The sequence below is a fragment of the Lepisosteus oculatus genome, chromosome 2 (assembly GCF_040954835.1).
Source record: "Lepisosteus oculatus isolate fLepOcu1 chromosome 2, fLepOcu1.hap2, whole genome shotgun sequence".
Taxonomy (NCBI): domain Eukaryota; kingdom Metazoa; phylum Chordata; class Actinopteri; order Semionotiformes; family Lepisosteidae; genus Lepisosteus; species Lepisosteus oculatus.
This window is the reverse complement of record NC_090697.1, coordinates 62,933,858-62,947,119: the sequence shown is the minus strand read 5'-3', so window position 1 is coordinate 62,947,119 and position 13,262 is coordinate 62,933,858. Positions and strand designations below refer to the sequence as shown.

Sequence of the window (13,262 nt, the reverse complement as noted above, 5' to 3'; positions counted from 1 at the left end):
ACTGCAAAACTCACAGGCTAGTAGTGTGTGTGGCCACAGACCATACAAGCTGACATTCTGTGACGCATGCTTTGCAGAGCAAAGCAAAATCACAAGGCTGCAGTTATGGCCTTGTGGGATTCTGTGCCAATCCCTCTTGCAGATCCTTTAAGCCACATGGCTGTTCACTGGTCTCTGAACTCCAGTTCAACAATCATCTATAACTGTCTCTGTTCAACTGGGCACAAACGTTCAATGAGGTTCACATCTAGTGTGGGAATCCCAGGCGTTACAGTCACATTTTCACCTTGCCAGAAAGCCATTGTTATATGAGTAGTTTGAGGACATACATTGTCCTGTTGGAATGTTGTCAAGACAGGATGTACCTGTAGGAAACGCAGTAGGAAAGTGGGGTCCCACGACTTAATCAGTTAGATTGCTGTCAGACAGAGTTCTGAAGTAATAATAATAATAATAATAATAATAATAATAATAATAATAATAATAATAATAATAGATGTGACTAGATACTCCTGTCTGGACCTTCACTCTTGGTCCTCTGCATCGATTGGTCTGTTGTGCACTACAATAAGTGTGTCAGCTTGCTGACATTAATCAGAGTGGTCTACACAAAACCTTGAATAGTCTTTAAAGAGAATTTGGCTTCATTGCTGGCAAGGTGCTATATAAATTTTCTAGAGAGTGGTACACGCCATATGTGTTACAACAAATATATAAGAGGTGCATATATAATAAACATTACAATGTCATAAATATTACAAGGTAGAAGTGTACATTTGTCGTTGTATAATGCAAAACAATATAGTAGGACACATCGTAAACATAGGAATATAGATCTCCTACACAGTATCAAACGTATTTCATAGGAAACTTTACTTGACCTTAAGGCGATTCACACATCCCCACATTAGGTGGCAGCACCATACAAGAGTGAGGAAATTTTGCATACCACTTCATTGAAAGAACAACTCTTCTTTTGGTTTGCCGACATGGCTGCTCAATTTTTTTCTGATGAGATACACAACCTGAGCAACCTGTGTGATCTAGTGACGAAATTGCTGAGAATTTTAACTTCAAAAGGTACAACCTTATCTCAGCAGCGGAACGGTAGTGTAATTTGAACAAAACTATTCTAGAAACAACATTGCCCTTACAAACATGGTGGCTAGCACAGGCGAGCAAGGTGAAAGTTCAAAGGGAAAAGTCCAACATCAGTCTGTCATGGTGGTTTTTGCATGAGTTAGGTGTATGTGTGACTCAGATTGTAAAAAAAACCCGACAAAAATAGTGCATTTCAGCTGGTGACGATTTATTTTCAGTATCATTTGTACTGGTTTTGTATCTGAAATACATTTGGAAGAGAAGTCTTTATCGTTTTCTTTCCAGTTCAGGTAAATGAAGTGATTTACATGTGTAGCCAGCTTGTTGTATATGTAACAGGATCGAGCGAGTTCAAGTAGATGGCGAAAAGCGAATTCATTTTAAAATTTTCATCACAACGTTATTTGCTGTTCGTGTAGTACTCTTTCGTTGGCCGAAGAGCTCCGCAGAAGAGAGCGGAGTGAAGTTAGTGTATGGTACTGTAAGGTTTTCTAGTCCTGGACAGGACGAGGCCAGGAGAATAGTCTCAGTGAAAGTTTCACTTTAACTAAAAGATCACGTCTTCGGTCAGTTGCCTCATTTTTAACAGTTGCCCAATCGATTATCCTTGTTGCTTTTCAGAACTAGAGTTACAGACCTCTCCTGTTAGTGGCTGACTATAAATTTCATCATAAATATTTTTCTAAAGATTAAGTACAAATTAGAATTTGTGCTACGTGGATCACACTGATGTGTTTGAGGATGCGCATCACATGAGCCCCTTTTTCTCAGCGACTGGTCATTTCTTTTAATGGTGCCATTGTGGCAAAGTGAATTGTTAGTAAGGAGTTCCTCACGCCTGTTTCTCAGTCGCTCTTATTCTCCATCTTTTCTCTGCTGCAGTGGTGTGATTGTGCAGCGATGTCAGACCCTTGTGGTGGGGATCCCTTGCCCCCAGGGGTGTCTCGGCCTGCGCTGCCCGGAAGGAGACTCCCTGCCCCTGTTGTGACGGGACGCCTGCCCTCCATGCGTTCTCGCGACCTCACCCTGGGGGGTGTGAAGAAGGTAGGAGTGAATAGACAGAGCATGCAGCTCCCCAATTACATAGCAGATTGGTCAGAGACAGATTTTATGAGGTGCAGTGCCATCTGGACTGATGAAGTTCTTGGATGTGTTAATGTAGGTGCAGTAGAATCGAGTGGAGCTGTGCTAATCAAAATACTAACTTTAATATTTCTTGCAACATTTTAGCAAGTGAAATATTCCAGTTGCTTTGCAACAGTTTTCTGAATAAATAGCTGAAGGCATCTTTGGGGTAAGCCTGTCATATGCAGTGTCTTGCACTTCTCCGACCAGTATATTTTTGACGCTAAAAAAATTGTGAGGTGTCCTGTTATGCTTCACTTGGCATCTGGGGGTGAGGGGGCAAAGCAGGAACATTAAGGATCTGCGCCTGTGACTGTAAGGTTGCCGGTTCAAATCCCGCGGCTGGCAGAGGAATCCTACTCCGTTGGGCCCCTGAGGAAGGCCCTTAACCCTAACTGCTCCAGGGGTGCCGTACAATGGCTGACCCTGCGCTCTGACCCCAAGCTTCACTCCCTGTCTGTGTGTCTGTGTCTCCATGGAGAAAAGCTGGGGTATACGAAAAGACGAATTCCTAATGCAAGAAATTGTATAGGGCTAATAAAGAAACATTATTATTATTATTATTATTATTATTATTATTATTATTATTATTATTAAACTGTTTTTCTGATGAGTTTAAAAATCTGTTTCATGTCCTTCTGGTAAAGAAGGTTGAGAACATAAAGTCAACTAGATCTAGGTCTACATATTAGTCTACTAATAGGTGACTGTGACTGGTAATTTAGTGTTGATCTCGCATAATACCTGAACATTCATAGTATATATTTTACCTGTTATAAAAATGCTGCATGGCAATTTTAGTGTCACATGTACTATCTGTTGCCTAAGAATCCGGAAAACCAGGAATGCTAAAGAAATTTCTAAACTTTCAAGCATTCAGACTTTTGACTTTTGTTATTTGTCCCATTTTTATTTGGTTGCTGTTGGATGAGTTTTAGATGGCATAAATCTCAGATGTCACAGGCCCAATCAGTGTCTTTTTTTCTGTATCTTACAGAAAACTTTCACCCCCAATATCATCAGCCGCAAAGCCAAGGAAGAGTAAGTAAATTATCTTTTATAGACAAGTACCACTAGGTCTCTTCCACAGAGTTCATAATGAGAACTAGGCCTAAATGGAAAAAAAAAATATTATAGTCAGATCAGCCTTCACTGGTTTGTTGTATATTTTAAGTACTTCATCTGTATTACATTTTTTTTTCAATCTAAAAAGCTTAGCAAAACATGAAGAAAGACTCAAGTCTAGTAGCAAACTTGCATTTGCAAGCATAATTTAACATTTTTGGTTAGAGTGAATCCAGTGTCTATGTGCATGTTGTCTATCTATCCACAAAAGCCTGTGATTTTACAATGACAACCACAAAACAGAGCCAGTACCAAAATAGCATTGTTTGCGAGGCTGGACTTATGAATTATGCAGGGCGTGAGAGGGCAGGAAGTTCAGACAAGATGGCAGCCTTTATCTGGACTACATGACCCAATAAACTGGGGGGACAGAGCTGCTGTCCTCAGTCACCTGAACAGTTGTTGTAAGAGAGGTGGTCATACAACAGTTTAAAAGCAGGAAGCAAAGGCTTCCAGGGTTGGTCATATCTGCTGTCTGGAGGACAGACGGCAGAGCTTCTGAGATACAAACCCACAAGTTCCTTTTACCCCTCGGTCTGTCACATCCATCTCCCTTCTCTCTTGCTGCTTGGAGGGACTGCCTAGGCCTAGACAGTGGAGGAGATTGGTACTATTAACAAGGGAGGAAAATCCTTTCTTTACTGTGTGTTGGGAAGTGTTTGGGTACATGATGTCACCACTGCATTTCTGCATTCCAACAGGCAGAAGGTGGAGGGCCACCAGAAGAAGGAGAGGAAGGAGAGAGAGAGGGATCGTCAGCGGGATGGGCGAGGAAGGGGTCGGGGACGCCCTGAGATCATTCAGTCCCACTCCATTTTTGAGCAAGGCCCTGCCGAGATGATGATGAAAAAGAGGGGTGAGAAAGGCATCTCCTCTTTGCATGTACTCCCAGGAATACCAGAGAGCTTAGCTATGAAGTGCACACCTCTCTGGTTGTCTGGTTTGATTTCAGAAAGCATTCAGTTACTTTTCTGCTCCTACTTTCTTTTTTACTTTTTTTTAATGAGGAGTCCTTTGACAACCTGGCTGTAATAATAGTTTTAATGTTGTTAGAAATGTGGTAGTGATAAAGCTAAACTAGAAAAAATCAGTGCACAAGTTTTTTAAACAAATGCCCCTTCATGAACATATAAAGAAATTACTCTTAAGCAAAATTTGTTTAATGAGTGATGAGTTTATGTATATACAGTCTGTGGCATTTAGCATTGTTACTGGGCAAAAAAGCAATATTTGAATTCAGAAATTTTCATTTTATGTTTTTTTTCTTTTAATTTTATTTTGAAATAATGGAGTGGGTGGCATGGTGGCACAGTGATTAGTATGGCTTTTCTGACCTGGGGTGCTGTCTGTTTGGAGTTTGTGTGTTCTCCCTGTGTTTGCGTGGGTTTCCTCTGGGTGCTCCAATTTCCTTTCACAGTCCAATAACATGCTGGTAGATGAATTGGCTTCTCAGAAAATTGGCCTTAGCTGTGAGTGTTTGCATGTCTGCTCTGTGATGGACTGGCTTCATTCAGATTGTGCCCTGTCTTGTGCCCATTGCTTGCCGTGATAGACTTCAGCTCCCCCGCGACCCTGAATTAGAAGATGCAGTTATTGCAGTAAGTGGATGGATAATTAATAGATTTATAATGGTGACACCTAGTGGAAGGTAAGAGAATGTCATGTAATCCCAAAGAATTCCCAAAGTGCTTGAGACAGGATGGGACCTGCTTCTTCCACCACTGAAGTGCCAAAACCACATGAGTGACATCTCATGTGACAACCATTAGTGCCAGCAGTCCGGCTGCTCTGCAGATTAGTGAGAAATTGCTTCACTGGCTGAATTCAGGGGGAACATTATGGAGGCTGGATTGTGGAATTTAGCTTGGACACTGGGGTTAACATTCAGCACATCAGTAGGCACTTCTAGTAATTTTTCATAAAGAATAAGTAGTAAAACCTCAATTTAAAGTATGATTTGAAAGATAAAGTCTCCTTCTCCACAGTATCTCCTGTCCCCATACTGTAGTATTGGTGTGGACATTTTGCTTCAGGGGAAGAGTGCCATCTGTTGACCCCTACATCCAATTAACACTTTTCTATTTTAAATTCAGTAACATGTGAATGAGAATTCCTTCAATAAGGGCTCCAAAACAATGTGAAATACAGTTTTCTTGCTAGACATATTTTCTGACTTCAACACTCAGTGAAACTCATTTGATGTTGGGTTTTCATAACTACTACCTAATGTGATTATGCTTCTAGCATGTTTGTATGTAATTCTGAAGACATTAGTTTATATAACTGCACATGGTCTTTACCAAAGTACGTTTGAGAACTGATACACAGGAAAAATAGCCTTTCTAAAATTTCTCATTTAAATGATGCTGTTGTTGAAGCGGCAATAAAGTGTGTAGTTTGCAAGAAAGTAAATAGGTTGTCTTTTTTGGAATGCCTAATAGTTATTCAAAATCATCCTTATCATTATTATTATTGTAGACTAGCTAAAGATACAGTGTATATGTTATTTTTGTACTTAAACACTAACAGTTTATATTTACAAACAGTAGATATAATTAAATCATTTGATATGTAGAAAAGTGTGTGCAGCTCATGGTTTGCATCAGAAGAGTTGCTATGAGAACTTTTAAGCCTACAAAAATTTGAATTCCTTTTTTGAGAAATGGATCAATTTAACAACCAAAAAAGAGCAATTGCCTTTTCCTCTACGCCCCCAAAATAGACAAAATAGGCTATAAACAAATCCTGCTACTGCTTAAATTGACTCATAATGCAAACTGCCCCTGTGTAAAAACTAGCCGGTTAACAATCTTTGTTGTAACATACTGTCTATGAACAGATGTGAAAATTGGGTTCCTGTGTAAAGTAACATAGGCGCCCAACTGCAGTTTCCCTTTCTTCATTTCTGATACCCCAGCCTATAATGCTAATCTTGTTTTAATTTTTTTTTCATTCTAATTAGTAAGTCATTAACATCTGATGCTCTGTTGTTCCTGCATAAGCTTAAATAGTTATATGGATACTTCATTTTGTTCTTGCAACTTGAGCTGCCTGTTTTGGGAATCCTTACACTGTTTGAACTTTATCTTGGTGAAATTCATTAACCATTAAAGTTGCTTCTGATTTCTGCCTCACAACTTGTCATTGGATGTTTTGGCCTGTTGTGCAAACTGCTCCAGTTCATAGATTGGTTGACCACTTAACTCTAAACTTTGTAGGTTTCATTATATGAGACTACAGTTAAAGTGATTAAATGAAATTTCTGTTTCAGTCAGTGTCCTCCTTTTTATTCTCAAATTGTGGCCTACAGCTGTCTCGGTAACCGTTGCAGTGATTCAATTGAAACTCTCAAGTTTCAGGTTTCGTCACACTAATACCTGTTTTAGATGTGCGTTACAGATTATAACCACACCTTTTACACCGACAACAATTCAAGACCTGCTCAGCGACACTCCCTTTGTACTCTTCAATGCTTTTCTTCAAAAACAGCCTAATAAAATCTTCTAACCCTAATGAATAATCTTGGCAGTAATAGTACATTTGCAGTGTTACAGAACTAGGTTCCTGCATACACCAGGAGGGCTGCTTTACCCAGCATCACCAGATGCTCTTGTACAAAAAGTGGAATGCCGCAGTTTGTAGGTTTGGACTTGCTTGGAAGCCTTCAACATTATTTATTTAAGGCAGCTGACAACTGTTCAGCTAACAAGTCGGCAGCCAAATCACCCTGAAACTCGCAACTGGCAACCCACTGATGCTAAGCATGTCTGACCAGTACCTGGATGGGAGACCTCCTGGGGAAAAACGAAGGTTGCTGCTGAAAGAGGTATTAGTAGGGCCAGCAGGGGGTGCTCACCCGGCAGTCTGTGTGGGTCCAAATGTCCCAGTATAGTGAGGTCCTGACTCTCTGTGATCGTTAAAAATCCCAGGGTGTTTTTCGAAAAGACTAGGGGTGTTACCCTTGCATCCTTGCCAAATTTCCTGTTGGCTTTAACCAATTGTGGCATACTAATAATCCCCATCTATAAATTGGCTTCATCACTCTGTTCTCCTCCCTACTGTTAGCTGATATGTGGTGAGCATTCAGGCGCATTATGGCTGCTGTCACATCATCCAGGTGGATGCTGCACATTGGTGCTGGTGGAGGGGAGTCCCCATTACCTGTAAAGTGCTTTGAGTGGAGTGTCTAGAAAAACATTATATGTAAGGAATTATTAAGTGTTCCCATTACTGAAAGTAGAAAGACGGTTTACACACTAGAAAACATTGCAAAAGTTTTTCAAGAAACATGATTTAAAACTTAATGTACAGAATACAATTATACATAATTCAGAGCAGATTTGTATCACAGTCAATAGATATCTATTTATATTAATAGATATTTATGATTTAAATTTAGGATGTGTAGTTAATGCACTAGTAGTGCACAGTAACACAGTTCGTGTACAGTTCGTGTAAAGGAGGGTTCTGAAAAGGGGGGCTTTGGGGAGTGATGTTGGCTCTGAAATAATCCTGTCTCTCCCCCTTCAGGTGGTTGGGAGAATGAGAGGGACACCCCCACCGTGGGCCCCTCACCCATCATCAACATCAAGAAGGAGAAGAGAGAAACAGAGGAGGAGACCAAAGAGATACTGCGCATGCTGGAGCGAGACAATGTCTGTTCTCTGTCTCTCTTCAGATGCTTGTCTATGTGTCTAGTGTGCCTGTCCACACTCTTTCCCAATTCGTCTGCCTTTGCTCTTTAATAGTTTTTACTTTTAGTTTGTTTTATGCAATGTTTTGCAAAGTGTGCACTGGCAACAGGCTTTCGTTTTCATGTATTTAGTACATGGCTTTCCAGTGACCAGTAAAGCTTAAAAACAAACCACCCAAGGTCTTGTCATGGCAGACCTATCCTGAAGACCTGATCTAATGGATAAACCTAACAGAGCATAGATAACTTATAATATAATACAAAATTATATTCAGGCTTAATCTTAAAAAAGTTTGTGCATCTAATTATTTTACCAGGGAGAACAAGGAAGCTTAGATTGGTTCCAGTGACCATCCTGCATATTGACCCTTTCACTTGTTAGCATGTGACAAGCTCTGCATTAACATATAAATGGTGCCGTGCTTATTGGAGGAGTGGTACAGTATGTCTCCTTATTTAGGTCACTGCATGCTTCCAAGTTTCAGAGCTGAGGTAACTATCTCCAGCCCTAGATTGAGTGACTTTACTGTTTGGGCCATAACACAATTTTGCTTGATGCAAATTGCTTGTAAATATAGTCAGAAAGGTAGTCAGTCCGTCATTGGTGTGTCAGTAAGTTCTGATGTATTGGCATGGCCTTGATAATGCATGGACATTGTTGGCCAGTGACCGTTTTCTGATTTCATTGTTCTTTTTATCATTTTTCTCTAAGAATTTAGAGAATTTCTCAATTTTCTACTCTTTCTGTCACCCTTTACCCCCTCCCCATGTTTCCCTCTTCTCTCTTTCTTATGTCCTGCACTTATATTTATCCCCCCTCCCCAAGTTTCTGGACGACCCTCGGCTGTGCAGTGACCTGCGCAGCTGTCCAGTCCAGCTGCCTCTGGCCATCTCAGGCTGGGTCTTCAAGGAGGAGTCCAACGAGGAGAACCTAAAAGGAAGCATCAAAGCAGAGGGGCTGAAGACAGAAGAAGAGAGCATGGAACTGGACACCGTGCCCACCGTGAAAGGTACCTGGGGCAAATGGTGGTAGGGAACCCAGTAGTCTGACTTGTCATTTGAAGATGTGTGCCAGTTTATTCTGTGGTTTTGACTTCCTCAGTGTATGAAATCCTGGTTAATGAATTTGTTGATTTCAAAAGCAAAATATGTGATTTCTTTTTTTAATTTAATAAATTTGTTTGCCATACTTTCAAAATAGCAGTGTTGCAACAGCTACTCTTAGGCTTCTGAAAACACCGAGTGAACTTAATGCACACCTTCATAGCTGGAGCATGCAAGGCAGTGGTTAATATTAAAAACATAATACACGTTTTTTTCCCATCAAGCGTTTGTTGAACAAGGAGTCTAGTTGGATATTTATTGCCAGGCCATCATGAAAGGTGTGTTCTGTTTGTCCCTGTTTGCTCAGAACCATGCTAAAATGTAGTATTGTCATATGAAATTCACAGCGTAGAAAGTAAGGTCCTGTAAACTTTCTCTACTTTTTCTTTATTCTCTTTACAATGTTCATAAATTGTTTGCTCTGTAGTACAGATTAAAAAACTGAGAGAAACGTTTTTTTTCTTTGTGTGATTGTACTGCCTTCTCAGTCAAGCAGGAGCCTATGGATGTTCCTGTGATTAAGAAGGTGGAACCATCCTCCAGGCCTCCATCAATGCCAGAGGAAGAGTCCCTGAAGGAGCTTTTGATTGGCTGGAGTCAGTCCAAGGGGGAGGAGCTTCTTTTCTTGCAGCTGCCAGACACTCTTCCAGGCCAGCCACCCACTCAGGAGCAGCGGCCAATCAAGACAGAGGTGCAGACAGAGGATGGACAATCAGTTCTTGTAAAGACGGAGAAGAGCCAGGTATACTGTACGTGGCGGTCTGCCATGACATCATGAGAAATCATGGGAATGCTTACCTTGGTATTTTCAAATCCTTTTTGATGCAAGATTTCCCTTCAGCTGCTCAGCAATCTTCAGCAGAAGGCTAAATTAGTTAAGGGTCTGTTCATTGAATTAAGTACTCATTGGATCAAGTCCAGCAGTTAATGGAATTGTCAAGGTTTCCTAGTCATAATGTAGAAAGTACCATAGAAGAGATTGTGCTGGAGTAGTCCTGGCATAATCCCTATTCATTTAATCATTTAAATTGATGATTGTCACTGTCACTCAGCCACTTGTAATGACCAAGTCCCCATGCCTGTCCACAAGAAAATGGAACAGTTGTTAGTTTCCTGTTCTACTTATATTTAAATTTTAGTTTTCCTTTTGTAAATCTATTCCTAATGTGCCTAGTTGTCCTAAACTTCCTTACCCTTTTATCTTTGATGTCCTCTTACATCAACAGTAGCGTCGGTAAAAACTACATTTTTTTTGCAGTATTGCCTCGTGATAAAATCAATCACGTGTCTGACATGGTTCTGTCGTAGGTTTCAACTTTTGTTTTTTAAATAACTTGTTTGATCCTTTTAAGTTGTATTAATCTCTTATAAATTGGATGTTTTAGAGTGCCTATGTAGATTATAGGTAATATGAAATTTATCGCGGTTTTAAACCATGAAAGAAATGTAGCTAGCTATAATGAAATCATAATGGGCAAGGGAAACAGTGACCCAGTACCCTACACACTCCTCTACTGCTTTATCTCTAGAACTGCTGTGCCATTTCCTGCTTTGTGGTTTATTTAAAGCATTATTTATGGGATCAGATATAGATTTAGAGAAAGTGACTTCCACTGTAGCACATAATTTATTAATACAGCTGTAATGAACATCTGACAGGGAAGAAAAGCAACTGACTTTACAATTTTCAAAATCTTGAAGGAGACTCATCGCAAATACAAACGCAATTCTTTTACCTCAAGACAGTGATGTTGCCCTGGGCTCCAGCCCTTTCGTTTGCTGGAGGTAGGCTGGCATATGTTGTATTCTATAGCAAGAGTCCCTAAAAGCACTGTGCTCTGTGCTCAGGAGGTACAGCTTGCAGAGAACACCTGCTCACTGGCAGACCTGGCGGAGGGGCAGGTAGGGAAACTGTTGGTCAGGAAGTCGGGTCGTGTGCAGCTCGTCCTTGGTCAGAACACGCTGGACATCTCCCTGGGAACACCTTGCTCCTTCCTGCAGGTTGGTTTGTTGCTAGGATAACACTGAACGGTCTGTTATTAAAGAGATACAGACTAGGACATACGGACAGAATAAGGTTTCAAAACAGAGGAAGTCACTTGGCCTTTATTTTTTGGTTGCTAGTAACTTATTGCTCCACAGCTATCATGCAGGTGATACTTGAAAGACCCCATGGAATCGGCTCCAGAAATATCCCTGAGTAGTTATTTCTAAGCCATGTCCTTTGTGTTTCAGTTGAACAGATATTAATAGGAATTCATTGAAATATCTTTTGAGTCACACTGAGAACTATTGGATAAAATAGGTAAAATTCAAAGCAAAAAACAACTAAAATTAACTTGGGAAAAGTGTTATTAGTCTTATTTTTCAGTCCTATATTTCACTTGGTTCTTAAGGTACATGAAAGCTAAAGCTCTGAATTTAGACTGAACAAACAAATGATTACTCTCTTTCTTGTCTGAACAAATTCTATTCCTCATGTAATATTAAGTGTATCTTCCAGTCTCCTGTTAACTCTTCCTCTGTCTCTGCTTCTCAGGAGCTGGTGTCAGTAGGAGCAGGGGATGGGAGGACAGGGGATTTGACAGTTTTGGGACACATCACACACAAGCTGGTCTGCTCCCCAGACTTTCACGCGTTACTGGAGAACAGAGCATGATGGGAAGGGACTGACGGACAACACATCCACCACAGTTTGAGGCCGAAGATGGCCGTACAGATGTACAGGATTGCAGAATCCTGAGAGGTTGAACAGTGTGGTCAAATGGGTCTCCTAATGGTGGATTGGACAGCAAGAAGACTAAGAATTGTTCCAACAATGGGAAAAGAGAAGCCACTCATCAGGAATGTCATGCCCTCACTTATGTAATGTGTAGTTTTGTAATCTGGTGGGTTAAGGAAATTAATATTTCTGAAACTCCCAAAACATTCTTTCACTAGCCAAACACAAGTGGGGGAAAAAGAAAAAGTGCTAGTTGTGGTCTTTGAAACTGCTGTGTAATTTCTAAAGTGATAGGTAAAATTAAAAACTGTATAATCATTTTCCAGACTACTTGATAGTGTACAGTGTTAACCCTTTAAGATCTGAGAGAATCCAGTCATGGTTACTGATGTTAGAACCTAAGGACTGTGTGGCAGAGGAGATGCTTACCAAATATTATCTATTGATGGTTGAAGAAGTGCTGTGCTGACAACTTAAAAGGAATCATCATTGTTTTTCTTTCTTAAGCTGTTTAGAAATTGTTCAGTTTTAATTTGGCTACCTCATTTTGACAGTGAGGCACTTTGCTTGCCTGAGTTTGAGTGACTGGATCTTTGTTTGAATTTTGGGGTGATGAAGCTGCTGTTAGTGGTGATTACCACAGAAATATATCTGTATACATAGAACTAGGGTGAGAGAGGGAAACTGTATAATGGTTGCCTTATTCTTCTTCAGAACTCTCAGGTAAGGTTTGCACAGGAAGGTAAAAATAGTGTTGGTTACAATCAATCCAATAAAGAAACGATGCAAATCCTTTTTTTTCTTTGTTGCATTACATTTCTTTCTTAATCGGATAATGACACAGCAGGGTTATGAAAATGTGAGTTCGTTTATATGTTGTCAAGCAGTTTGGATGGACAGCTGTTAATTTCATTTGAAGCGCTTTGTTTCTTCATGGTACTCGCTTTGCTCTTGAAACTCGAGCACATAAAAAGGAATCCAGAATCAGTAGGTAGACTCTGCTCGTTACTGAACTGCAGGAGAAACACGCTCTGGCCCTTGATTTCTGATGTTCTTATCCCTTTCGATGGTGGATGTGTAATCATGACCAAAGAATCCGTTTGTAAAAGGGCCCAGCTCTACCCCAACTGCTCAGTGGTTTACAAATGCTGTACATCTGGTGCAACCCTACTGTGTCTTGGAACTGTCTATCGCCTTTGTTGTTTGGAAGTCAGGTTGGGGGTGTTAGCAGCCTGTCCTTTGGATGTAAGCGGAGGTGTGGAAGGCTTGGCGTTGAGTGCTCCTCCATGGATGCTAGGGTGCCTGACGAGGATAAGCAGGAAGCGTCTGGCATGGGACACTGCCACCCCCTGGCTGGGGTGCGCCTTGGTCCGCAAGTCCACGGTGCCATTG

General features: G+C 40.7%; 1 protein-coding gene across 2 annotated transcripts; it reads left to right on the top strand.

Moving 5' to 3' along the window:
• Positions 1 to 973: 973 nt before the first annotated feature.
• Positions 974 to 12,665, top strand: polr3d (polymerase (RNA) III (DNA directed) polypeptide D). Of its 2 annotated transcripts, none has more exons than XM_015346586.2 (9): positions 974 to 1,080; positions 1,984 to 2,145; positions 3,224 to 3,267; positions 4,053 to 4,207; positions 7,882 to 8,006; positions 8,871 to 9,054; positions 9,637 to 9,890; positions 10,997 to 11,149; positions 11,688 to 12,665. In XM_015346586.2, exons 2-9 carry the CDS (start codon positions 2,002 to 2,004, stop codon positions 11,805 to 11,807), a joined length of 1,179 nt encoding a protein of 392 aa, XP_015202072.2. In that variant the 5' UTR covers positions 974 to 1,080; positions 1,984 to 2,001; the 3' UTR covers positions 11,808 to 12,665. The 2 variants fall into 2 exon arrangements, with proteins under 2 accessions (XP_015202072.2, XP_006625860.2); XM_006625797.3 differs by lacking the exon at positions 974 to 1,080 and adding an exon at positions 1,191 to 1,391.
• Positions 12,666 to 13,262: the final 597 nt, after the last annotated feature.

Coding starts and splice junctions, on each gene's coding strand:
- polr3d (XM_015346586.2), top strand. CDS start 2,002: ATGTCAGACCCTTGTGGTGGGGATCCCTTGCCCCCAGGGGTGTCTCGG. Junction 9,891..10,996: donor TAAAGACGGAGAAGAGCCAG/GTATACTGTACG, acceptor CTCTGTGCTCAG/GAGGTACAGCTTGCAGAGAA. Junction 11,150..11,687: donor CACCTTGCTCCTTCCTGCAG/GTTGGTTTGTTG, acceptor TCTGCTTCTCAG/GAGCTGGTGTCAGTAGGAGC.